The sequence below is a fragment of the Opisthocomus hoazin genome, chromosome 7, assembly GCF_030867145.1.
Source record: "Opisthocomus hoazin isolate bOpiHoa1 chromosome 7, bOpiHoa1.hap1, whole genome shotgun sequence".
NCBI classification, from domain to species: domain Eukaryota; kingdom Metazoa; phylum Chordata; class Aves; order Opisthocomiformes; family Opisthocomidae; genus Opisthocomus; species Opisthocomus hoazin.
In genome coordinates, this window is record NC_134420.1 from 34,562,027 (window position 1) to 34,587,550 (window position 25,524).

The window sequence follows — 25,524 nt, forward strand, 5'->3', positions numbered from 1 at the left end:
AACGAAGTCCTTTTACTTCTAGGCTGAGCATTTTTAAGAGCATCACTTTAACACTTCCTTTCTTTAAGCATCCTGATAAACAGACTTAAGAGGCTTCAGGATTGTGGGGTTTTGTTCTTTTTCTTTTATTAAAACACACAACCTTTTAAGTCAGGACAGCATACTAATTGCCTCACTTTGAAAATTATTCATGGCTACTAGCACCAGAAACTCCGACAAGAGAAAGGTCTTCTTTATAAGCTAGCAATTCAAGGTTGATTTATTTCATGTAGTCTAACTCTTAAGATGGCCTCAGTTATCTGGAGCCAGGCAGAGGCTTTGATAATAGAGCTGGTAACACATCCACAGCCTGATCAGACTGGTTAGGCTGGCCTTGCTGATGAGTCATCTTTTGCTCTTCTTTCTCCAAATAGTCTTGTCAAAGGAGGAAAACCTCTGGGGTTATTTTATGCTGGTGACAGCAAAGAAGATCTGTGGAAGGAATCACCCCTTTTGACAGTACTTCAGAATCATCATGTTCATCACTGAGCTGAGCAATTCCAGAATTTCCAAATTCACATGACAGTGTCCTCCTGAAGTAAGGCTATGACTGGAATCAAGCACTGCATCCGACTCCTGCTTCTGCAAAACTACGCAAGTTGAAACCAGATCAGACACTCCTTTTAGTAATAAAATACTTAGCATGTAGTACGTGGTCTTTAACAGCTAGATTTTTAAAACTAAGTCTACTGCTGAAACAAGATTACTTGTACTGGTTGCGTTCATTAAGTATTTAGTGACCTAATCAACATACATTTTCCATGCTATTGTTCCAGTGCTTCCAGCATTTTCAATATTGTTCTGGAATCCTTTGGGGGAGGAACCAGAAAATTAACATGAACGCATCATTTCAAACTCATACATAAATAAGTCTGCTTTTAAAGACCAGACTTAGACAGTCTTTCAGAGCTACAGAAGTCTGCTTCTATATTCCTCAGTGTTTATTTCAACCACCATCCCAGTTACACATTTGACAAAGACAGGTCTGTTTATCATTTGAAGCAGTATACAAACATCAGCAGACAGCTTACCTGGGCCCATTGCTGTCTTTCCTCTTGGCTGAAACATTGCTTTGTTCTGGTTTTGCACCTCTGTCCATACGCTCACTGGCATTCCTCTCCACAATTTCTCCCTCATCCAGTGCCCTGTGCAAACGGTAATTCACCATCTTCAAAACGATGAAGAGAGCTGCTATCACCGGGCAGTAGACAGCTACTATCATCATGGAAGAAGGAAGGGCCTTTCAAAAGAGAGTAAGAAAGAGTTAATGAACACAAGGTCAAAGGTCTATTAGAATACATAAAGCTATCTAGAGTTTAACAGCTTATTTCATACCAAAAATATCAATCATGCTGAAAATGAAAGTTTAAACAAACACCCCCTACAGTCAAACTTTGTGTGGAGATCATCAGAAGTCTAGCAAGATAGAAAAAAAAGAACAGTTGACTACAACATACCAAAACATCACAGCTGCATGCTAAGTGGACATATCACTGGAGAACAAGAATCAAACTCAGCTCTTATTCTCTTTTTCCAGGCTATTGGAATCCAAGACCTAGATTTACAAAACCTAGGGTTAGCATTTTTTGTCAGACTCAATATTTTTGATTACTTGTTATGAATAAAAAAAGGATAGAGAGATTTTAAGCAACTTTAAAACTAAACAAAGCACAGGGTATGACCTTAGTTCAGGGCTAGCACACAGCACCAAACCCATTTTGGAAAAACTGATGCCAGTCCCACAGCATGGCAGATGGGAGAAAACCTCAACCACTCAGTACAGATGTTTTGACTTAGCTTGTCAGCTTCCAACAGCTACTCTTCCATGACTGATCAGTCACAAAAGCCAAACTTTTCCCTACCTGCACACACACATGAAAAAAAGGCTGTTTACCTTTGTGGGTCACACATTTGAGCAGCAGTCCACAATAACCTGCAAGATCACACACCGCAGATTGTTTGTGCTAGACCATTACATGCCCATGGAAAGACAGCCAACACAGACGTCCTGAAGAGAATTCTTCAGCTGTGTCAAAGGTGGCCAGAAGCCACACAAGAAACCTCAGGCCTGAATTAAATATCTAAAATTCCACTGAGAGTTCAGACTTCTCACGCAAATTTTGCTGAGGCCCATAAGGCTTTTACAGACCAATCACTTCAGCAACACACACTGATAAAGTGCAGCGTATCAGCTATTTAAAAGAAGTGTTTGGAGTACTAGTTAAACCTCAGTTTTTCACTCCAAGGCTTTCACCCTTCTAGATCACCTTTTAATCATATTTATAACTTTGCCATTTCCCTAGACAGTCACTAAACAAAACAGGATATTAACTCTTAGTCTTCATCCACAAATAGACCACTTTCCTTACAAAAGCAACCAGAGTCTGTGTTCTCGTGTATTTTGCTGCATCTCTATCCTTTAACCCACTGATGTAGTTTGATGTAAAATTCTAACAGCCATAAATATACACACACATGCAGACATACAACAATCAGAATTAAACAGGATTTGTTACCCAGCACGAATTTTAGTACATGAGAAGAACAAGTGAACTGTCTTTTTAGACCACCTAGCCTAAGGAGAATTGCAGCTTGTTTCGTACACCCCATACAGACCACTGCAAAAGAAGAGTCTTTATGCTGATCAAAGCCCCATGCACAACTTGCAGAATCAGAAAGGGAACATGACTTGAGCATGAGAGCCCTCTCTATTCCGCACATAAAGCTAGTCTTAGTCCTTTAAAAGAGATCCAATTACAACATTAATATTTCTACATATTCAAGAGCTTATAGTCCTAGAAGGACTGGCAGTGCTCGCACAAGCCATGACTTCAGGAAAAACACTGTTTGAAGAGATCTCCAAATACAAAATACTGTACTAAAGGGGATAAAACAATAAACATTTCTAAATATTGCATTGACTGTTGACTTCAGAAAAAAAACAATCCTTAATCTGGCTGCTCACTTTTTGGTAGTAAGCAAAAACAAATAATCAATGTAACATTTCTAAAGCCAAACAACTATAAATAATTGAGTCTGTAATCAATCACAAGGCAGGTTGCTTATTAGGGTTCTTTTCTTAAAGAGATCAAGTTTAACCTACCTTTTCTTCCAAAACAAGTTAAGTCAACACCTAATATAACATTTGAAGTGGGACAGGCAAACTAAGCTAAGGTATGCTAACCTACATTTTGCATCCTGAGCTAGACAAGACCCTAATGGACAAGAAGATTCACTTACCAAGCACCACCTTAGGAGAAGAAAGAGGAAATAAAGCTATTTAAAAACAGCATCAGTAAGCAAACAGGAGCCACAATGATGCTAATGGCATCCATACAACCCCTGAAGCAATGCTAGAAGGGTTTCCTCAAGAAATGCAGTGCTTCTGCTTCCAGGAACTTCAAAGGCAGCTAGCTCCCTGCAGGCATGGACAAGCCCGTTAACTTTGGTAAAACGTATGACCTTCCGGTACCTGCTAAGCAGCCTGCTACTCAATCACAAACACAACTTCAATGAGCCTCTCCCTTACAAGTACCTTGTGTTTAGAAACCATTACCAGAAGAGTCAGTTTAACACTAAATGACAAAAGCTGGACTTTGAAAAGTATCCACGTCTTTTCTAGACTATCTGGAGAGCTCTTGAATTTGTCCCCTCCACTCCATCAGCAGTGAGGTCACACAGCGTATCCAGTCTATCTTGTGGAATGCAAAATCTACACATCATGTTCTGCAAAGGAAAACTTTAAGAACAATTGGGGAAAAAAGCAAAACAGTTCACGTAACTTGTAGCAAACCTAATAAAGAATTAATAGGTTCTTTCTCCTCACATCCTGTTTCCACTGGATTGGAGGAAGCTAAAATAAGATAAGTTAACTCACTACTACTCGCTTTCAGTATTCATTAGTAGTTACTCCTTTCCAGATAGAGCGTATACTCTAGGAATAGAAGAAATTTAACATGTCTGGCATACTCTACTGTCTGATTATACTTTACATTGTGTCATGCTGCAGTACAGTAGTGCTACCCAAAAAAAAAGTAAAATCCCTCCAGCTCTAAGTGAAGACCAGGTTCGGGACCTCCTGCAGAACCTAAATGTACAGAAGTCCATGGGACCTGATGAGATGCATCCCAGAGTCCTGAGGGAACTGGCTGACGTAGTTGCCAAGCCACTTTCCATGATATTTGAAAAGTCATGGCAGTCAGGGGAAGTCCCCAGTGAATGGAAAAAGGGAAACATGGTGCCCCTTTTCAAAAAGGGTAGAAAGGAAGACCCTGGGAACTACTGACCTGTCAGCCTCACCTCTGTGCCTGGGAAGATCATGGAACAGATCCTCCTAGAAGATATGCTAAGGCACATGGAGGCCAGGGAAGTGATTCGAGACAGCCAGCATGGCTTCACCAAGGGCAAGTCCTGCCTCACCAACCTAGTGGCTTTCTATGATGGTGTAACAACAAGGGTGGACAAGGGAAAACCAATGGATGTCATCTATCTGGATTTTTGTAAAGCCTTTGACACGGTCCCCCACAACAGCCTTCTCTCTAAATTGGAGAGCCATGGATTTGATGGGTGGACCGTTCGGTGGATAAGGAATTGGTTGGATGGTCGCAGCCAAAGGGTAGTGGTCAACGGCTCAATGTTCAGATGGAGACCAGTGACGAGTGGAGTCCCTCAGGGGTCCGTACTGGGACCGGTACTGTTCAATATATTTATCAATGACACAGACAGCGACATCGAGTGTACCCTCAGCAAGTTTGCAGATGACACCAAGCTGAGTGGTACGGTCGAGACACCAGAAGGACGGGATGCCATCCAGAGGGACCTGGACAAACTGGAGAGGTGGGCCTGTGTGAACCTCAAGAGGTTCAACAAGGCCAAGCGCAAGGTTCCTACACCTGGGTCGGGGTAATCCCCGGTGTCAATACAGGCTGGGGGAGGAAAGGATCGAGAGCAGCTCTGCTGAGAGGGACTTGGGGGTACTGACAGACGAAAGGCTGGACATGAGCCGGCAATGTGCGCTGGCAGCCCAGAGGGCCAACCGTGTCCTGGGCTGCATCAGGAGAAGCGTGGCCAGCAGGTCGAGAGAGGTGATTCTGCCCCTCTACTCTGCTCTGGTGAGACCCCACCTGGAGTACTGCGTTCAGCTCTGGAGCCCTCAGCACAAGAAGGACATGGAACTGTTGGAGTGTGTCCAAAGGAGGGCTACAAAAATAATCCGAGGGCTGGAGCACCTCTCCTATGAGGACAGGCTCAGAGAGTTGGGCTTGTTCAGCCTGGAGAAGAGAAGGCTGCGGGGAGACCCGATTGCAGCCTTTCAGTACTTAAAGGGAGCCTATAGGAAAGATGGGGACAATCTTTTTAGTAGAGACAGCAGTGCCAGGACGAGGGGTAATGGTTTTAAACTAAAACAGGGTAGGTTTAGGCTGGATATATAAGGAAGAAATTCTTTAAAATGAGGGTTGTGAAACACTGGAATGGGTTGCCCAGAGAGGTGGTGGAGGCCCCATCCCTGGAAACATTCAAGACCAGGTTGGACAGGGCTCTGAGCAACGTGATCTAGTTAGTGGTGTCCCTGCTCGCTGCGGGGGGGTTGGACTAGATGACCTCTAGGGGCCCCTTCCAACCCAAAACTTTCTATGATTCTACCCATTGTACCAGCAACTTGCCTGCATTCCAGCCTGAAGAGAAAGAGCTACTGCAACCCATCCTAAATCACTGATGCCTTCTCTATTTTGAAGGCTTCTTGGTTTGGCAAAGAAACTTCCACTCAGGGTCTTGTCTCCACAAGCCAAGGCAAATTAAAGTGAGATGAGTATTTTAAACGGTGCTTGGCATTTTATCACATTTGAGGAGTGTCAAGTCGCTCGCCAGCATAACTGAGCATCCTATGTAATACCATCTTCAAGATTGGAATACACATCCAAGTTCTACAGATTTTCAGCTAGATCGTATTTCAGTTCTTTTCACAAGTACTATACTATTTTTACAGGGCACAACAGACTAAAAACCTCAGGATAGAGCTTGTTGGCACATACCAACTGGCTACAAGTCTGTAGCTGCAACAGCATTTCAGAGAACTCCCCATTTAACTGCACATCTCTAGTCACTTCCATTAGCACCAAAAGAAAACATACACTTAAGAGCAGTAGTCACAACTGAAGCTCTTGCAGGAGAGGAAAAAGAGCTAGACATGACCATATAAAAACTGCCTGCTTTGATTACACTCTGTTGAAAGCTTCAGTCATCTAATAGCTGAACAAACCCAATCATTAGATAAACTCCTAGCTGAAAATATTTCCCTAAATCTTAACAGGAAGTTAAGCAGTACGCACAGAGGGGGAGGGGAAGGACACTGATTTTCTACCACCTCTCTCTCAGGAGTTACTTTCCCCTTTTAAACCTTTTAAGACAACTTATGAAATCCATACTATACATGTGGACAAAGGTAAGACGCAGGAACACACAGCTGAAGGGTGGGACTGTCCCTTCCGGAAGCTGCTGGCTGTTAGGTCAGCTCAGTTGTATCACAGCATGCCTTTGTGAAACAGTGGGTAGAAAAAGCTTTAAGCACTCCTAGATTCCAGTGGTCAGCCTACAACAGAAAAGAAACCTTAGATCACTAGTTACAGGACTAAAATATTCCCATCTGAACCACAAGATATCTTGACTCAACATTTCAAATATTTAAGTGCCAGGAACCAGAGGGAATTTCATTGATCATAATCTGTGCTGCATACGTATGAAGAAACAGAGTATACAGATCTTACCTAACCATATCTAGCTTTAGCTAGACACTACAGCTGCAATGAATTTTCCAGATTATTTTCAAAAAGATGTGTAGGTGTGTTACCTGTTGAGAACATCCACAGGAAAGTCTCCTAACCCAAATCAGATTGCAACTCCTTACGTAAAAGTGGTATCAATCAAACATTTATTAAGCAGCAACAACTGCCTTGTAAAATGCTCTCAAGTTCAAGCATTTTGAGGCCAGTATTTTATAGAAGCATTCATACTGGAGGAAAGACCAAGAAAAAACAGATGTAGTTTCATCACCAATTTTGTTTCTGAACCGCCAGAGCTCTTAAGAACTGCTGTTATCAGGAAGCACACTGTTACAAATCACATAGTTTTTGACGGAAACCTCAAGGTATACAAATGAAACTTGAGCACCTGAGAAACCAGTTGTGGCTTAGAGCAATGTGGGATACCAGGGATTCTCATCGTACATGCAACTTCGAGTACTTGAACTCTTAGTTTAAGGAACAGCACCTATTTCAGAAACTTCACTGGGAAAAAGACTTTTACATGAAGCTACATTTACATGACCTACTTCTGTAGCTACGTACACAAGTCAGGAAATCAAGTGTCTACAAAGCAAACTGTTGTCTAAACGAGCTTGACTTTGACAGACAAGTTCTGTAAGTACACAGGAGCCCATTACCCCAAACAAGGTTCAGTCCTGGCTCCTCTTCGGTCACTGGCAAAGTTCCCTGAGTGCTGGAGCCAAGACTTCACCTCCTCCTGCGCACGTGGTGGGGCTGAAGCAGCATTCCGACCAGGGGAAGTGCTTTGGCAGCCTCCTCTCCTCCCCTCGCAACACTGGCCTCGCATTTAGGGTATTTTTTCCAACTCTACCACTGCATTTTACAACCTGGTTATACAGTTTCCCCATATTGCAGAATATTTTCTTCTCCCAACTTCAGTTTTGGATTACAGTAAAACAGGGATCAGCTCTTAAGACAGATACGCAGAGCAACACAGTTGAATCTGTTACTGAATACAAACATCCAAACATGATAGATTTCACTAGTCTAGAAAGTAGTACTTTTGTATGCATGCTGCCAAGCCACAGACACATGAGTACAGTTTCACTCAAGCAGACATTTCTCTTCCTCTACACCCCAACTCCTTCATTATCGACCCTCTTCTTTTTGACCCACTTCTGACAAAGTCAGGTTAAGTGTCACACGAGAAACAGAAAAGTATCCGGATCTGTAATATAGATACATGTATGTATACAAGTGTCTTCTTCACACAGGGTACAGACCTCAGATTTTCACGTGCTTAAGCTCAGAAAGCAGATGAGGGACCAAGGAAGAAAGGCTAGCTGAATTCTGTTGCTAATTTCTTCAGTCGGTTTGCATTAAACCCATCAACACTACCAGCACCAGCATACACGTGCTAAGAAACACACAGATTTATGTTATTATTTTCTGGCCACAGCCATTACCAGAATCCATTCTGAAAACACTGGATCAATAGAAGGAATGCACAGACAAAAGATCTGCAACATTGGGTGCAATAAACCAAGTATTTAAGCAATAAGTTCATTTAAATTACCATATCCAAGAGAGATGAAGTGTTCCATTCCTGCTGGGGGTTAAATAACATGAAAAAAAGCGATTAGCTTACTGTAAAATGCATTCAGCCTTGAGAACCAGACACAAGCAAAGTTCTTAGGGGGATCCTTTTGCCTTTGTCGTTACAAAAAAAAGGAATAATTACAGTTATTGCTGCCCCGATGCATCAAAGCAACACCATGATCTTTGAATTCCTTCTGTGAGGAAGTTTTATCTGTAATGTAAAACCTGCCAGCATTCAAGTCTTTCTATATACCTTGTTTCTTAAACACACAGGGTTGTCTGCCAGCAACAAGTCATCTGAATCTAGCTTAGAAACTCCCTCCTACACACCAGTGAGACATGCTCAGAATTCAGATTACAATTACCTAAGACTTTTTGAGTAAGTTCTGCTTATTTATGTATGTCCTACAGGAACACAACATATACCGCTTTTTATTCTGAAAAAGAGCTTAAGAGATGCTAAAGAGCTAAGATGACCATCACAGTTCTGCCTGTTTTGTTTAAGTCTAGACAACACTTCAACTGCAGAGGGTGGAAAGAGGGAAAACAGCCAAACATGATTCAATCTGCTTTAACTTGTGACTAATCTCCCTACTTATTCTCAGGGAAGTTGGCACTTGTTGTTGCATCTTTAACTTGTCCAGAGCTATGAAGCAAGATTTCTCCGACCTCAACAAAACTTGAAGCGGCTTGTTTTTGCCCGTCTTTTCCTTCGCACAGGAAAAGAAAAAAGTTTAAGCAACACTGAAGTGTACTCCATAGTACGGGCAACTGAAGCTTACCTGCTGCTTTAAGAGCAGGAAACTCAAATACTGGTCCAGATTTATCAGTTGTCAAAAGACCTATGTACAATACATATCAGTCCCCCTTCTAAAGTCTCCTGCATGTGCACAATAAAGCTCACCACACCTTTACAACCAGCTTTCTCAGCAAGGCAGTACTAAGTAAACAGACTATTCTGTCAAAGCAGAACAGCCGCACATCCAAAAAAAACCAACCAACCAAACCAACCCTACATTTGAGACTTAAAGGACTCTTCCCACATTCAGTGGAACTCTGAATAGATACAGATTCACAGTTTTTACAGCAAGGATCTGCTTAGTTGAAAGTTTTATCTATCGTCACATTAACTTTGGTTTTAAAAGCAGTTTGTCTCCACCTGCGGTTTCTTTGCCAGTAGTCTAAATTCAAACAAAAAGCCTTGGAGCTACCTTTTCCAAGACATGGTAATATGAATTAAAAACTAACCATACAGGGCTGTAACCTCCTCTTCCACATTAGCTATTTCTTAGTATGAAGTGTCTCATACTGCAATCTTACAAATTGCTCCTTAGCAAAGCAAATGCCTGACCCCAGAGCTCTCGATCTCTGCAACTGTACTCACGTAGTTTTTCCTCTTAGGTTTCATTCACTAACTCACTTTTTTTCACATGGCAGTTTCTACTTTAAGTTGTCACAGTATCTGGACCTGGCAGACTTGCAAATTACATTCTACCTCACAGGTTCAGAAGTGGTCACAACATACCTAGTACGAGCACACTTCTCCATTGAGAAATCTGAAGTGAAATATTAGTATGTCATAAATTACACACAACTCACACAGAACAAAAAGCAACGGCCAACAGGAAATGGCACCCCTCTCTCACCACTGATCATGCCTCTCCTGTATTTGTTTCCAAGTCACACGTCAAGAAAACTCCTAGGTTTAAAGGTTAGTATTTTAACAGATTTGATTGCAGTATTGGATACAAGTATACATCCAACAGGAATTCTCCCAAACGAAGTATACTGAAGTCTGGACACAAGCGGAAAAGCCAGAGTAACTTCCTGTCAATGACACACGCAGTCCAGATACGCTGCCAGCCAGCACATGCTACATTACGGCCAAATAAACCCCGAGGTCAGGGACCCCGCAGCACATCGCTCCCCGAGTCTCAGAAGCCAGCGGAGAAAGCGACAGAGTTGCCACCAGAAATGCCGCCTCCACCTCACAGCTCCCACAGCAGCCGCGCTCCCTCCCGGACTCCCACCGACCGGCAGCGGACGCCAGCAGAGCTACGCCCGACTTCGCAGGGAAGCGGGCAGAAAAACGCAGGCCAAGTGCCAGCGGCCGCAGCCCCGCCGCGTCCCCCTACCCCCCCCCCCGAGCGCAGGTTCGCGCCTCCGGAACGCCGCGGCCTCGGGCCCACCGCGGGCCGCCCCGCTGGCGGCCGCCGGGCCGGCCGCGGGCAGCGCCGGGGGCCGACGGGGCGGAGCGGCGGCGCGGGCAGTGGGCGCGAGCGCACGACGGCCCCGTGGCCCTTCCCGCCCTCTCCCCCCTCCCCGGGCCTCCCCGCCGCCGCTGAGGCGGGCGGCCCCCCGCCAAGGCCCGCGGCCCAGGCCGGGCCCGCTCCCCCGGCGGGCGCTCACCATGTAGAGGGTGAAGGGGAAGCCGAGCAAGAAGAGCCACAGGTAGAGGTGCAGCGCGTTGACCCCAGCGCCCTGGTGCGGGTCCTGGTACCAGCCGCCGCTCAGCGCCGCCCACACGCCCTGGCGCAGGATCTGCAGCACCTGGGAGCCCATGGCGGCTCCGCTCCGCCGAGCCGGCTCCGCTCTATCCGCCCTGCGAGCCCGGGCACAGCCGCGCGCCGCCCGCGCTCCGCGACAGCCCGCACGGCCGTAACCGCCGCCGCCGCCTCCCCAGCAACGCCGCCGCCATCTTATGTCCGGGCCCCGGGCCGGCCGCCCGCCCCCGCGCCGCCGACAGACCGGCAGCCCTTGCGGCAGGGGACGCCCGCCCCGCGCTCTGTCGCCGGGGAGGGACAACGCGGCGGGGCGGGGGCGCCCGCTACTGCGCCTGCGCGCGGCCACCCCGCCGCCCACGCCGCCGCCCGGCCGGGAGGAGCCGCCGCCAGCGCCCCCTGGCGGCGCGGAGGAGGGCGGGGCGGCGCTCCGCCGGGCGGGGAGGTGCCGCCGCGATGCCCGTCGGCGGCCCAGACCGCAGCTCCCGGGCTGCGGCAGGCCAGGATCGGCCCGCGGCAGGCCGGGGTCGGCCCGCAGTGTCCGGGAGGAAACGCGTCTCCCGGTCACCGAGGCAGGCTGACGCCTGCGGCCTAGCCAGCGCGGCTCTCGGTGCTCGTGCTGTGTCAGGAGACTCCTAGAAAATGGAGAGAGACGGGGCTGTCGCAAAGGGCTTTTCCCTCCCCTCTCTCAGGGCCTTGCTCCTGGCGAGGTGCAGTGACCTCCCTCTTCTTGTGGCCGGGCAGGAGGACATTGTCCCATTGTGTGTTTTAATTCTTCACAATTAAAGCAAGATAACAGCCTTGCCCTTTTTGGACTCCTTCCACTTATCGTCAATTTTACCAAAACCCTCATGTTCCCGCCCCCACAACATGTTGTTTTCAGCACATACAAAGCCAGAATTGCTTGGATTCATTAGAAATGAGAGCGCAACACAGCAGGCCAGGGGTCCACCACGAGTCTCCATCTCCACATTCACCTGTTTCTACAGAAGGTCACGAGTTCTCCTCAAGTCCCAGCTTTTCAAGCTTTCCCCTTTAGACAAGCACATCCCAAAAGTCACGCGTCGGATGGAAAGGGACAGAGCAGGGAAGGAGTTTGGCAAATGCTGTTGGGCAAGGGAAAGGCGATGTCTCTTCCTTCAAAGCCCCTGAAGGAATAATGCTGAGGATCCCATATTAAATTACCTGACTCTCCAGTCAGTATTTGGCAAAAAGTAGCTTTCAGGACGTGCTATGGTACTGTCTCTGCGCTGACAGACGGATCCCATGTAGGTTCTGTCCCAAGACCAAGTTACTGTCCCACTCCAGCAGGTACGAGACGGGGGAACAGCACTTTCTGGGTCTCTACTGTGGAGGAATTGCAGGAATGAAATAACCCAAGCACTCAGTCGTGACTCATGATGAGCACGCATTTGGGCTGGTGTTTTCAAGAGGCTGCATTAATGCCACAGTCTCCACAGTGTTTTCCTCCCTGACAGCAAACCAATGGCAGCATTTGGCTATTCTTGGAAAACCAGAAATGACTGACTCAAGGCAGATGATCTATGTTTTGTTTTCCCAGTGGGAAAGTAGGGAGAAGGGATGGACACAAAACCCCAACCACGATGGCACTCTCCACCCCCCAAAACAGATAAACCATTAACTTTATTGTTTCAGATAATGCATTTTCAAATATAAGACTGCTGGCAGTATTTTGCAAAGGAGCATTTTTTTTTAATGTGTCAAACAGGATTGAGATATGAAAGGAAAAAAGGATGGGGGGGGGGGGGGGGGCAGGGGGGAGGAGAAGAGGAAAAAACCCAGAGAAAACCTACAGAGGATTATCATGGATGGGGAGGGGGAAATTCCTTTTATTCTTTTGGGATAAAGCCAGGCATGAGAAGCCTCACCAGTTACAGTAGGCTCACACAAAACAAAACTACAAAGCCTGTTTCAACTACATCATTTGCCAAAATACCATTAAAAACTAAAATTACAGCTGTTAAAAGATGACTTTTTAGGATGTGTTATCCATAAATATAGTATGATACTGTAACGATCAGGATTATGAAGCATTAGTTCTTCCAGCAGCTGTTTTATGAATGTTACATAAAAGCTGTTCACCTTCTCCGCAAAAAAAGAGGAAAGAGGGATAACATTCATTAATAACATATCTGAAGGCCATAGTAAATGCTTTAAAAACATTTATGCGACTGTTTAGGAGCCATTAATTAAATCTGGACAGATTAGCCTCAGCCTCATAATAATGATTCATGCTAAACAGTGGCCCTGTGTGAGAGGCTGGATGCTGTGGAAGCTTATGGCTGTTGTCCCCAGCCCTGCTCCTAGAAGTCACTGGACCAGCCATGGAGTGATAGAGGCTGGGGGGGGTGGGGGGGAAGGGTGTTCAAGCAAAAAAACCTCAAATAAACAGAGGAAACAAAGCATGAATATTACAGGCTCAACCCTGATCCAAACCAGCATACCCTACTTTAGCACAGATAGCCCTGTTCAAGAGCACTTAATCATGGCATGATCTAGTCTGTGTCCAGTCAAATAGGCAAGAGAATATCATGTGCTTGAGAGGACAATTAAATTTCATTGCTTAGCTATTACAATGCAGACAGGCTGAAAACATTAGGAACACAAGATGGGGAAATAATATTGTTGTAATCCATCCATGCCCAAAGGTAAAATTGATAACAAGCTCCATCGTAGGCATCTTTAACAAAGCAGGGAAAAAAAAAAAATCATTACTAGCTTTTAATGGAAACAAAAAAATCCACATCTGGATAGAAAGAATCAGCAGTAGACTGAAAGCATCGAACCTCTGCAATCCAACAGATAACGAGCTTATCTTCTGCACCCTACTTTAGCCTTAACAGAACTTCTTTAGGATGGGTATTACTCTCTGTACTGGAAAAGAAAGCATGCTGTAGGAAAAATAGAGCACAACATCAGTGAGGAGTGAACAATTTATTAGATAAAATATTTGAGGGGACATTAAATCAAATGATTGGAGATCAACTCCAGCATTTTTCTTGTAACTTAGTATGCCAAGACTAAGGCAAAGACGTAATTTGACACATAAGCCAGCATCACACAGGAGGAGACCAACTTGAAACTGTAACTTATTTTGGCCAGACAATACTTCAGTTCCCTATTTCCTCACATTCTTTATGCAGGTACACAGTGAAGTGCCCTCCTCACAACTGCAGGCTACTGGGGAAACTTCTAGAGGAAACTGATGTTATGGGCCCTTTTAGGCATGCCGTCATATTAAAGATATGACTGTTTTGACTTGGGCTGGGCCAGGGAAGGATGGTCTTGTAATCATATACAGCAACATTTTCCTTCATGCCACACTCCAGTGGGTTGAAAGGGCATTTGCAAAATCAGGGCAAGGCTATATGGAGTACACAGTAGAACGCACGTTATACCAAACACTCAGATGGATAAACTAACCACAGTTTCTTGACCAGCCTTATGAGCATGCTTTTTCTAACACATCATATTACAAGAACAGGAAGTTAATCAAAACAATAACAAAACGCTGAAGCCTGCCACAAAAATGCTCTAACGTGTTGCCATTTCTAAGAACAATATTACAGCATGCTTTGCACCACTAGTCTCTCCTATCTTCTCATTCAAGGGAATGAAGTACTACACTTTCCCTCCAGACATCTTTTGTGGGATAACTAGTTTAAAAATGATAATTTTGGGTATCAAGAGAATTCCTAAGTTTTATGAGAACATAACTGAGATAATTAGGACAAGAGGTGAAACAGAAAGTTAAAAAAATATGTTGCTGAAATTGGGTGAAACTTATTATGTCCAGAAACAAGCTTATGATTAGCACTTCCTTGTAAGTTTTCATTACAGTAATCGTCACACTATGATACCAAGCTGTAAATAGCTAATAAAACAATCAGCAGAAAATAAGAAAAACACGGATTTACTCACTTTACAATTATGAGGGTTAGCACTTCTCTCTCCATGCTGGATACAGCCTTTGTTTTCAGATTAACAAACTAGGCCTTGGTGGCTCACTACCAACTTTTATTAAATTCTTCCTATCGATTCCTTGTCTCAGGATCTATAGTTAGAGAGCAGCATTTCAACCCTGATTTTTGGATCCTGCTGACATGTACAACTTACTGTGGATTGAAAACAGTATCCAAAGCAACATCTTTGGCTCCAAAAAGAAGAAAAAAGTCAATTTTCTATATAATTCATCAGCCTAGGAGGGAAGTGCATCTACCTTTTGATTTCCTGAAGAGGCAATAGTTAAAATACATACTTGCTCCTGGGGCATTAAGGGTCTGCATAATTTTAAGTCTTGACACCCCTACAACCTCCCCCCCCCGGTTTCCCTGTAATTGTAACCTGATTAGAAAAGGGTTTGTCTGAATTCAGAACATTGTCATAAATGGTGATCAATGCATTTTATTCTCTCGTCGTCTCACATGAGAATTAAGAAGTAGGCTTATTTACCAGGGTGATACAAAGCAGAAAATAATTCTGTAATAATATTTATTAGCCTGGTTTCACCATAAAATGGCTATTTTTCTTATAAAACCTGTCAGGAAGTTGTTCTACATTTGCTTTTGATTACAGTAGAGTGGCTTTTGACAACTGCAGGAATCTACTGAACATATTGCCATCACGTTAGCTTCTGGTGGCAGCTTATCTGCACAGTTTTTAAACACACTTCTCAACAAGAGCCAGATCCTTTCACAAACAATACCCCCTTTCTAGCAGAGAAGTCACACTATATTCAGCCTTGCAGACTAAGAGATTGTTACGAAATTACTTTGTGAAATTTAGTCCTGTGTATTATCCCTACTCCCAACTAGAACATAGCCTTTAGAGACAGTGTGAAAAATAAGCCTATTCTCTAGTGTTTCAGTACAGAGCGGGCACGGATTTACCAGTAGGAAGACTACCTGGCAGGAGACCTCCTCTCCCTGCTGCGCTGGCTGGTTCCCAGCTCACAGCACACGATGCACCCCCAGCTGTGTGCCAGGGTACAGCCCGCACCCACCTTTATCACGGCACCAAGCACGCTCCCAGATCCTGCTTCCCTGTCGGGATGCACCCTGCCCAGCACCTTGCAGGCCAGGCCAAACCATTCCCCCTCTGCAGTGTGGGAGAACGTACTTCTTACCCTCACAAACCAATAAAGGTGAAGAAAGGTTTGAGTTTCTGGGTTGGATTTATTTTTTTCTTCTTTTTCAACTATCCCTGTGACTAATATAGCTCTCCATAGTACTTCACAGTGCTACTGAGGCAGAGATCAATTCACTGGGTGGAGGATGCTAATTACTGATCTGCAAACAGCTGAACCACGAAGCTCACAGTCCCATTAATCCTGCCCTTGCAGTTTGTCTCAGCTGCCTGCTGCACCTTTTGAGTATGTAAGATCTTTTTGTACACTCTCTGAGCCCTGTGGTTTTTCTCGAGACAAAATAAGGAGACCAAAGCAAGATTCTCCCTGAAGAAGAGCACTTACATAAGTTTCTTATTATCAGGGAGTGCTGAAAGGGGAAAACTGTTTAAAATAGATCCACACAGACAAAGAAGCCCCATGACAGCTAGGAAAAAAGAATTCCTACCAACTTGTTGATAGCAACCTTCTGTAAGTTGCCACTCGAGCAACAGCATCTTCAACTCCTCTCCTTTTCTTTGATGTCTAGAAAGTGTCTCTATACAGCTTCCTGCTGTACATTTTAGCAGCTACGTGGGCCCCAGTCTCACTAACCTAACCTCTTGCAGCTGCTTCACTATGGCTGAAAAATCAATTGGAATGGCTTAATGCTCCCATTGCTAGAGTCAGAGTGCAGTTTTAAGATGAACTTTCCTCCTAAAGGTGGTTCTGGTAGTGTTTCTTGCAAGAAAATTGTGACAGCATCATCCATTTCCACATTACGAGACCTAATTTTGTAAACATGTCCATACAGAAATCACACACAGAAGCATCATCAGTGTCCCAGTGACCACAAGGTCTCTCTGAAAAAGAGGAATTTGCTAGCATTGCTGCTACAAGAATCACCTAAAAACACCATGGAGATGAAACATAATAAACAAGACTAAAATTAGAATATCCAAACAGAGCTGACAGTATTTTAGAAGCATTTATACCACATTCTTTAAAGTACAGCACAGTGGTGCCTCACTGTAAGAAATTTCTACCAAACAATGATTCATGATGCCACTGGGATAAATTCTTATTTAAGATCTTTGTTCACAGTTAAAACTCTCTGTCTGAAGTACAAAGCTCCCACAGCATGCAAACGAGTCCCCAACACCATCTTCTCCATTTTAAATTATTTCTTCTCTCTTATGGCTCTTTTTAGCCATTTTTCTGAGAAAGTTAAACCTTTTGAATTGGTCTGTCCCTGTCTATGAGAGGGTTTCTGTTTCAAGTACGTTGTCAGAGGCAGAATTTAAGATATTTAAGTCTCCAAACTTCAGGGTAATGAAAAGATGCCAAAATTAGGATCCCCAAAGGAGAAATGTGAGCAGAACCTGGAGAATAGTCTTAAACCGTCTGGCTTATCAACAGGCGTGTAATTTCATGTTATCCACAGTATGGACCAGGTCCTTCACAGTTAGCAGGCCAAAAAAAAAAATGTGTAGACTGGGAACATGGGTTGGGGAGATTATTGCGGGGAACTATGGAGGAAGCTCTGGCATTGTGGTGAGGGCCTGGGAAGAAGCTGCGAGTAACGTGCAGATGCAGGGACTGTGGAAATCTGTGGAACAACTAGTGGCATTGCAAGGCAACAATGTTGTAGGGGATATAAATCACAGTTTCATGCGGCTGGATTTCATACAAGGGTCCGCTCAAGCAGATTAGTTGAGAGGCCCCGCAAGCCTTGGCAGTTTCCCTAGATCCTTCTTGGATTTCAGCTTCATTCTGAATAAACAGAAGACTAACTTTATATTTCTGTCTGATTTCAGCTCCTTTGCTAAGTGTGTATGTAAGACTCCTTGCTGAATACAGCCTTGTCTGAAGTGGAATATGGCAATGACTGTGTGCTTTAGTAGGAGGTGTGAAGAATAATTTTGACATTCAAGACTATTGGAAACAGTATGTAATTCATTGCCTTGAGATGGAATGTGGCCATAGTTAACAACCTGAATTTGAGAAAAGAAGTGCAGAATCTCCGTTTTAAATCCCTTCTGGAAGGTAGCATCGCTAGTCACACGCTGCTTCAGCACAAATATAGGTCGGTCGCAGCAGAAGCAGTGCTATTTTTTAAACAACCAAGGTTTAAATTCCCAGAGATGTGGTATGATTTATACTGGCAAGAAATCTCAGCTGCCTCACAAGATCTGCCCATTCCTGTATTCTTCTTTCTGTTCTCTGGAGGTCTCCCAGATAAATATTGAGCAGGTCAGACCTGCTTAGTGTAGAAGATCTAATGAAATCATGCCCTGAGGTGCTGTGGATACTATTTTTGTATTTGCTTGAATTGGCAGTGCCTAAAGGTATGGTTGACAGATTTCAAATGTGAAAATGATCAATCTGGGGGGAGTACCCTGAAACACTGCCACTTTATGGCAGATCTAAAGTAACTTGAATTCCAGCAACCCTTTAAAGAGTTACTTAAAAAGAAAACCTGTATGAGCCCGTGAGTAACATTCCAGAAATCACAGAGGCACAGACCCAGGCTGTCCTGGGCAACCCTTCCTTTTTCTGTAGGCCATGTCCTCTCTAAGCACTAGCTTAAGGAAGCCATCATCCTACAGCCATACCACTGCATGAACCAAATGAAGTCAGGCATAAGTACAGCAGAATGAGGGAAGCCTGAAGGAGGTGTAATGGGAGGTTTATTAGAGGGGACATATGGCTTTTAAGGAAAGGGTCTTTGGCAGCCAGCTGGAGGTGGCATAATTATTCATCAGGAAAACAACAGCAGCTACAAAGATCTTCTTCCTCCCCTGCTGGCTGAATAGATTTGTTGCAGCCATTCAATGGGCAACTGTTTTTAACCTACCCTCCATAAAAAGCATTTCATGTTGAGCTGATTTAGGAGGGAGCTCTTACTGTCAGAGAAATCCATAGCTGCACAGAAACACATACGCACGTTCAACTCAGCCTCTACTTGCAGCCCTGGCTTTCAGCTAGCTCTTTGCTGTAACCCAGTAGGACAGTGAACACAGACCACATATATGCCCATATATAGACCGATGTGTTCGTGTACATATGTAGATACACCACAGGTTCTGAGATAGCATAATTTTTCATGCAAATATTCTTTCGGCTGCATTAGCTGACAGTCTTCAGCCTGTTTGTAAACCAGATTGTGTTTCACTTTTTACATTTATCTTTGTATCTACAAGGTCTGTCATCAGAATTCTTTGCCCTCATCTGTACAGGTAAGGCCTGACGATCCTCATCAACACCAGCAGCATGGTGGCACCATATTGAGTAGGGAACTATGTGCAGCCAAGAAAAGTGGACTTAAAAATAGATTCAGTTTTTGCAACTCCATGTTATCTGTTAAATGACACTGATACTAACGCATGTGTTGGATATAGCTTTTTAATTTGTGGATGAAAGCAACTTGCAAAGGAGGTATCTTTAATTCCTTTGTACAGGTGTTGAAACTGTTGCAAATCATGTGATTTACTCTGGTTCATGTTGTAAACCACCAACATAGGCAGGCACCCAGATCTCGCAGGTCCTGATCCATTAAACAGCGTGATGTTTAACATACAGAGCGTCTGTACAAACTGTCACAGCTTCTGCAGAGTCAGTACTAGACAAGTGAGCTTTTTCTTGGTTCAGTGGGATGAAACTAATGCTATTCATTCCTCTATATTTATTTATCACATGAAATTGTTTCTCCCCATATCAAGAGCAGATACTGAACAGCACAGTAGCGGTGGAGTTCACTGATCAGAGAAATATGCAGCAGCCTGTAAATCCCTCAGGGCAGACTCTTAGGGATCTTCGGGCATCCAGAGGCACCTGCGCTTCCCAAGGCCACCTGCATGGATGCCTTGTGCAGCTCCTAGGCTCTTGGCTCTGGGTTTGGCCCCAGAGCACTGACCATATTAGTAGCATTAGTCTATTTATTTCATTGGTGCATTCTTTATCAGTCCACAGCATGGAAAGATATATTCAGCCCCTTGGGAAATCTTTGATGGATTAAGCAATGAAAATGAACAGGGAGAAAACAGTTAGAGAGCAAAGGAATTAGGTATAGGTGTATGATGCTGATAACAGTCATATATTTCTGACCACATCTGCCAGAGAATCATGTAACCTTCACCTTTTCATAGGCCTTCCCAGAACAGTGATGACTGCAAAATGGCCTGGAAACACTTTTCTGGAGATAAACAATGGAAATGATCTAATATTAAAAATAACGCTAAAGGCAAAAATGAGAAAGGACTTTGAAACAAAGGAAGGGTGGAGTAAGCAGCCCTTTTGGAGAGATTTGTACTCTGCTTCATGCTGCTTATAGAAGCCAGAAATGCCAGTGAAGGTTGCATCAGAAATCTGGAAGCTCTATGCCTATAGCTGTCATATACAGTGTTCTAAACATTATAGAAAGTAGTGAACTTCTTACAAAATTTGCAGCACTTAAAATTAGATCTGGAGTGAGTTATGTTTTTGCCATTGTTTCAGCATGGGACATGACATGAAAAGAGGAGGTTTTGTTGCAAACACTTTTTTAACCACAAAAAGCTATTTTGCAGCAGAAGATGTACTTCCAAGATTTAATTCAATACTGAGTGTTACACAAATCATATGAAAACCAGTCTCGCTGTGGTAACAGCAGAATTAAGCACAGGTGGCCAAAGTATTTTGACTCTTGGACTGAGTTTTGAATTTCTGGTACACACTCCTGCTTCACAGTTCTGTTGGTAGCAATGCAACTAAATGCTTTCTTCTAAGCCTTTAAATGGCATATAATGGAAAACAAGCAAAACATTTTAAATTAAAAAAAAAAAAAGAGATGTAAGTCAAAGCTTCAGGAATAATTTTGCAAGCTGTATATTGAAAAGCATCTTTATTCACAGCTGTTCTACTGAGATCAGGAAAACTGCACACAACTCGATTTTTTTTTTAACGCAAGAAGTCTGTAGGATCTGGGTCTTACAAGTAAACAGTTCAGAGCTTATAATAATCCAACTTTTCACTAGCCTCCCTTCTTCCTTACTCCTTACAATGGATCTAAACAACACATACTTTCTCAAAAAGCTTTCTATATGATTGGCAGGCCTGGCAGGAGCTTCTGTCGGATGCTGTTCTCACTAGTTAATTGCATCTCCTGGTTCTATGAACGTCATCATCTCATAAACTTTAAGAAAAGTCCTTAGATTGTCAGATTTGCTCATAAATACAACACAGAAATTACCAGGGACTGAGTTCAATGCAGTGATGGAAGAACATCAGCTCCAGGCTAGAAGCGTTTACCACAGAGTGGGACTGATGTCTCCAGAAAATCCATCAAATTCAGTCAGACAGAGTGACCTTCAAGCAAGTTCAGTAGGAGGTGGCTGCACAGGCAGTGTGTGTGGCCTCGTGTAGTCTACAGGAAAAAGGGACATTTCATTACCGAAAGCTCATCCTTTATAATAACACCTTGTCTTCTTCCCACCGATAAGCTAGCCATTGTCTTTGTGATCCGTCTTCCTTTCTAACACTCTCTATCCAAAATAATGGGAGTGTGCTGAGACGTGGTCAGTCTCTGTGGGTACAAACCTGGAAACTGTCATGTTCGGTCGATAGCAGAGCTGAGGAAAAAGCCTGGAGTCCTAGGTATGCATCTACAGTTACGCTTGAATTAAGACTAATTCAAACTTGAAGTGAAAATTAATTACCCTGCATCACCCTATTGCGCAGTTTGAAGAAAAGGGAACAACATTACATCCAAAAAGCATGTGTTTCTTTTTTTCTCCCTCTTACAGAACCTTCAGGGTTTGTGATGGCACACCAAAGTCCCATAGAAGATTAAAAAGGGTAAACTGGAGCTTAAATGGGAAAGAACAGAAATCAAGCGAGTTTCAGAGGGTAAAAGGAGTTGTTCTGAGGGGGAAGCTGGAGGAAAAGTATGGTAAGAGTAGTATGAAGCATGGACTGTGACAAAGGGGTCTTCTGTGGAGGAACTGGGTGTCTTGGGGAGCCAGTGGACCTGAGGAAGAACTTCTTCACTTTGAGGGTGACGGAGCACTGGAACAGGCTGCTCAGAGAGGTTGTGGAGTCTCCCTCTCTGGACATATTCAAGACCCGCCTGGACAAGGTGCTGTGCAGCCTGCTGTAGGTGACCCTGCTTCAGCAGGAGGGTTGGACTAGATGACCCACAGAGGTCCCTTCCCACCCCTACCGTTCTGTGATTCTGTGACTTAAGCCTTCCAGATCTCCTTGCAGACCTGGATGAGTCTGGGTTCGGTGGTGTCATTCATAATAAAATGCAGGTAAAACATGTTTATGCTTCTGCTGAGGGCAGCCGTGAGATGGGCTCCCGTCTACGCTAGGCAATGACTGCACACGCTTCCATTTTTGGTGCTGTACCCCTGGCCGGGCCTGCTGGCGGTGGGGTGCGAACGGGGCCCGGCAGACTCCCCCCTGGCTGGGCGAGGGCTCGGCCGGGAGCGAGGTGACCCACGCCACCTCGTTCCTTCACTATTAGGCCACGCGCCTTTTTCCGCGGGGCGAGGTTTCCCTCCACCGTCTGAGTCTTTCCTCCCTGCCGTGACGGCGCGCGCCTGCCTTCGCCGTGACCTCACCCCGGCGCGCGCAGGGAGCTCCGTTGCCTCAGGGGGAGCGGGAAAAGGTAACGATGTCCCGAGGACCTGGGAAACAGCCGCGCCGCGCGCGCGCTGCCGTTCTTTCACCCAAGTGAGCGGAAACAATGAGCTGCGCGCCCGGAAGCGGCAGCGCGCGGCCCCAGCGGGAGCGGAAATAGCCCGGGAGAGGATTCCTGCGCTGTCAGCCGCGGGACGGGCGCCACCCCGCGGCTCCGCGGCACCGCGGCGCCGGTTCGGTTCTCGTAGCCGCCGGTTCGGTTCCCTCGGGTGCTTCGCTGGCACCCGCCTGAGGCAGGAGGGATTTCTACCCTCCTGAAGTCAAAGGTTTCGTCCTTCCGCTGTGTTAGCTGAGACCGATGAGAGCGTCGGAGCCGATTAGTTACGGCTCCTGGTGGTGGGGTGATCTTGGTTCGCCTCCACCGGTAAAAATGGCCAACAATAAGTGCTGGAAGGTTACTGTAGATGTCATGTTACGGCTTGTATCTCCGGAGCAGGTCTGAGAAGAGAGAAGAAAGACTGCCCAGGGCTGACACTGCACCTCCCAAGCATGGGCGACATTCCCCTGGCACACCCATAATGAGACCTGCCTCGCTAGAGATCCTCCTCCCCAGGCAGCTCTGGAGTTTGTTCACCTTTCCTGTTTGTCATCCACAGAAAGAAATTCTGGCACAGTATGGACGATTTAAGGATGGATGCCTTCTACCAGGGTTAAGTGGGCAAAACAATTCAGACACCAAAACTGGATGGAAAGGAAGCGTATTTCTTTGCTGGTAGTGAAGCAGCTATGCTATACTAGAAAGGATGAGATAACGGTGTGAAAGTGGGGAAACAAACTTTTTGTACCTGTTAATATAGTCCCACTGTAATATATTTTACATATGCATTCAAAATAATACAAGCAAACAGCATGCTAGGTTTCCTGAAGCTTATTAAACAACAGTGGATTCTGTTCAGTGTTTCAGTCCCACCAGCTACCTGCCCGCAGTCCCAGGGAGGTGCTTGCTTGTGTTGTAGGCTTCAGTCCTTGTAGACTCCCATAGGAGCACCATGGAGTCTAATGAGAGTAGGTACTGTTGTGGAGCAATGGAAGGGCTCTGCTGGCATGAATTTGAGGTGAACGCTTAACGAGCACTAAAGCTGTGAGTGAATTATGTAGCTCGTTCTGTTGAGTGCTGGTTCATCATTACCCCGTTCCCCGTTAGCTCGACAAAAGTTACAGAAAAATAAATATAAAAAAAATCTGAGAACCGCAAAACCTTTTATTGTGACTCTTTTTCAAACCCCCTCTTCCTGTAAAGCCAAGTGTCTTCTTTGTTTTGAATACAAGGGGCAAAGTTGACTTCAAGAAAGATCCGATTATCAGTTGTCAGTCCATGAACATTGTAGGTAGAGTCTTACCTGAGACCCTTTGGGATCAAAGCTGAGACTTTCCATTTCCCAGTGATACAAAATTTCAGATTCTACCAGCAATGGAGCAGGAAGACTTATGCTTAAGCAATACATATATGCAGAAAGCCTGCCCTCCATACACTAATAAATTTTACTCTTAGAGGCCCTTTCAGCGATGTAATTTGGAGGGAAAATACCACACCGTGAGAAAGAAGGAGGCATGTATCTTTGGATGCTAATTATGTTTAATGTTACCTTTTGAAAACTACTCAGGTACCAATTAGAGTCAAAGACACTCAACAGTCTGCAGTCTGGGACTGATCTATGTGGGCTCACTCCATGAATCACGCTTCCCTCATTCCACAAAAGCTTCAGCTGTAGAGTGAACTGTACAGTGCCTTGACAGTGCACAGGACCAGACACCAGCAATTAACACTGCCAATTAAGGAAAGGAATAAAAAAATAGGTAATGCGAATTAATTCTGGAGTGTAAAGGCAGACTCCGTGAGACAGCTGCAACAGTGTAACATGAAATGCCTGCTCAACGGGTTGACGTCTCTGGCTGTCTATGGATCTGGGGCTGCCGGTACTGAGAGACAGCGTCACATAAAAACATGACGTGTCTCTCTGCCCACACTTAACTGAAAGATCAAAACAGAATTAGGTCCGTTTCCATGTAAGTACAAGGAAATCCCCTTACAGTTGCCTTATGAAATATCGAATGAATACAGTATCATATTTGAGTTTAGTCACCAGGCAAAGAGTACATGCTATATGGGAAAATCAAGACAGAAAATTTTCCGGTAAAGAGTCATACATTTTTTGAAAGAGACTCCTCTAACTAATTCTGCTAAGGATTTAAACTGTGATTGCAAATAAAAGGAGACAGCAGCAAATGTTGCCTATTCCCTCAAGACAACATGGAAAAAAAAAATTACTACCGCACTGACCTAGTTGGTCTTATTTTAGATTGAGGCTTATTATTTTGAATAGTAAATTAATTTACTGAATAAAAATTAGAGAAAAAAGACATCAGCCTCAATCAACAAAAGGATTGTTTTCCTCCAAATGAAAAGACTATCTATTTTATGCCCATAACTTTGTAATGACAGGACATTTACTAGAGTTATGATTTGGGTATAAAGCTATGATGTGGATATAAGTGCTGGTATCTAGTGTATGTTGTATGTCTCTGTATGTCGTAATTCCAATGCCCCATTTGAATTAGGAGTAAAGTTTGCATCAGTCTCCTATGGTTTGAGTTCAGATGCAGGATTCTTCATTTCTGTGTTATGTTTCTGAAGCTATTCAAGGGTGGCTTCAGTGACTTGAAAACGGGACCAAACTCTTGGTTTGACAATCTTAAAAACCTAAACAAAACCATGGACTAGCTAATACCTTGTTTTCCATCTTGCCTTTGTTATTTCCAAGCAAAACCTCATTGCCCTCACAAACGAGGGGACTTGGTCATTCCCTTGGGCAGAAGG

General features: G+C 44.5%; 1 protein-coding gene across 9 annotated transcripts in view; it reads right to left on the bottom strand.

Moving 5' to 3' along the window:
* PCNX1 (pecanex 1) overlaps window positions 1–11,108 on the bottom strand; it is a 96,470-nt gene extending 85,362 nt beyond the window's left edge. For 8 of the 9 annotated variants that reach the window (XR_012764624.1, XM_075427297.1, XM_075427296.1 and 5 more), the window contains exons 1-2: window positions 10,809–11,108; window positions 1,071–1,279 (exon numbers count right to left, since the gene is read on the bottom strand). Coding sequence is in view for 8 of the 9 variants with exons in the window: in XM_075427297.1 (XP_075283412.1) it covers window positions 1,071–1,279; window positions 10,809–10,961 (362 nt within the window). In the remaining variant the exon portion in view is untranslated. Of the gene's footprint in view, window positions 1–1,070; window positions 1,280–1,496; window positions 1,579–10,808 lie in introns of those variants that run through there. The other variant, XM_075427293.1, reaches the window with a different exon arrangement.
* Window positions 11,109–25,524: the final 14,416 nt, after the last annotated feature.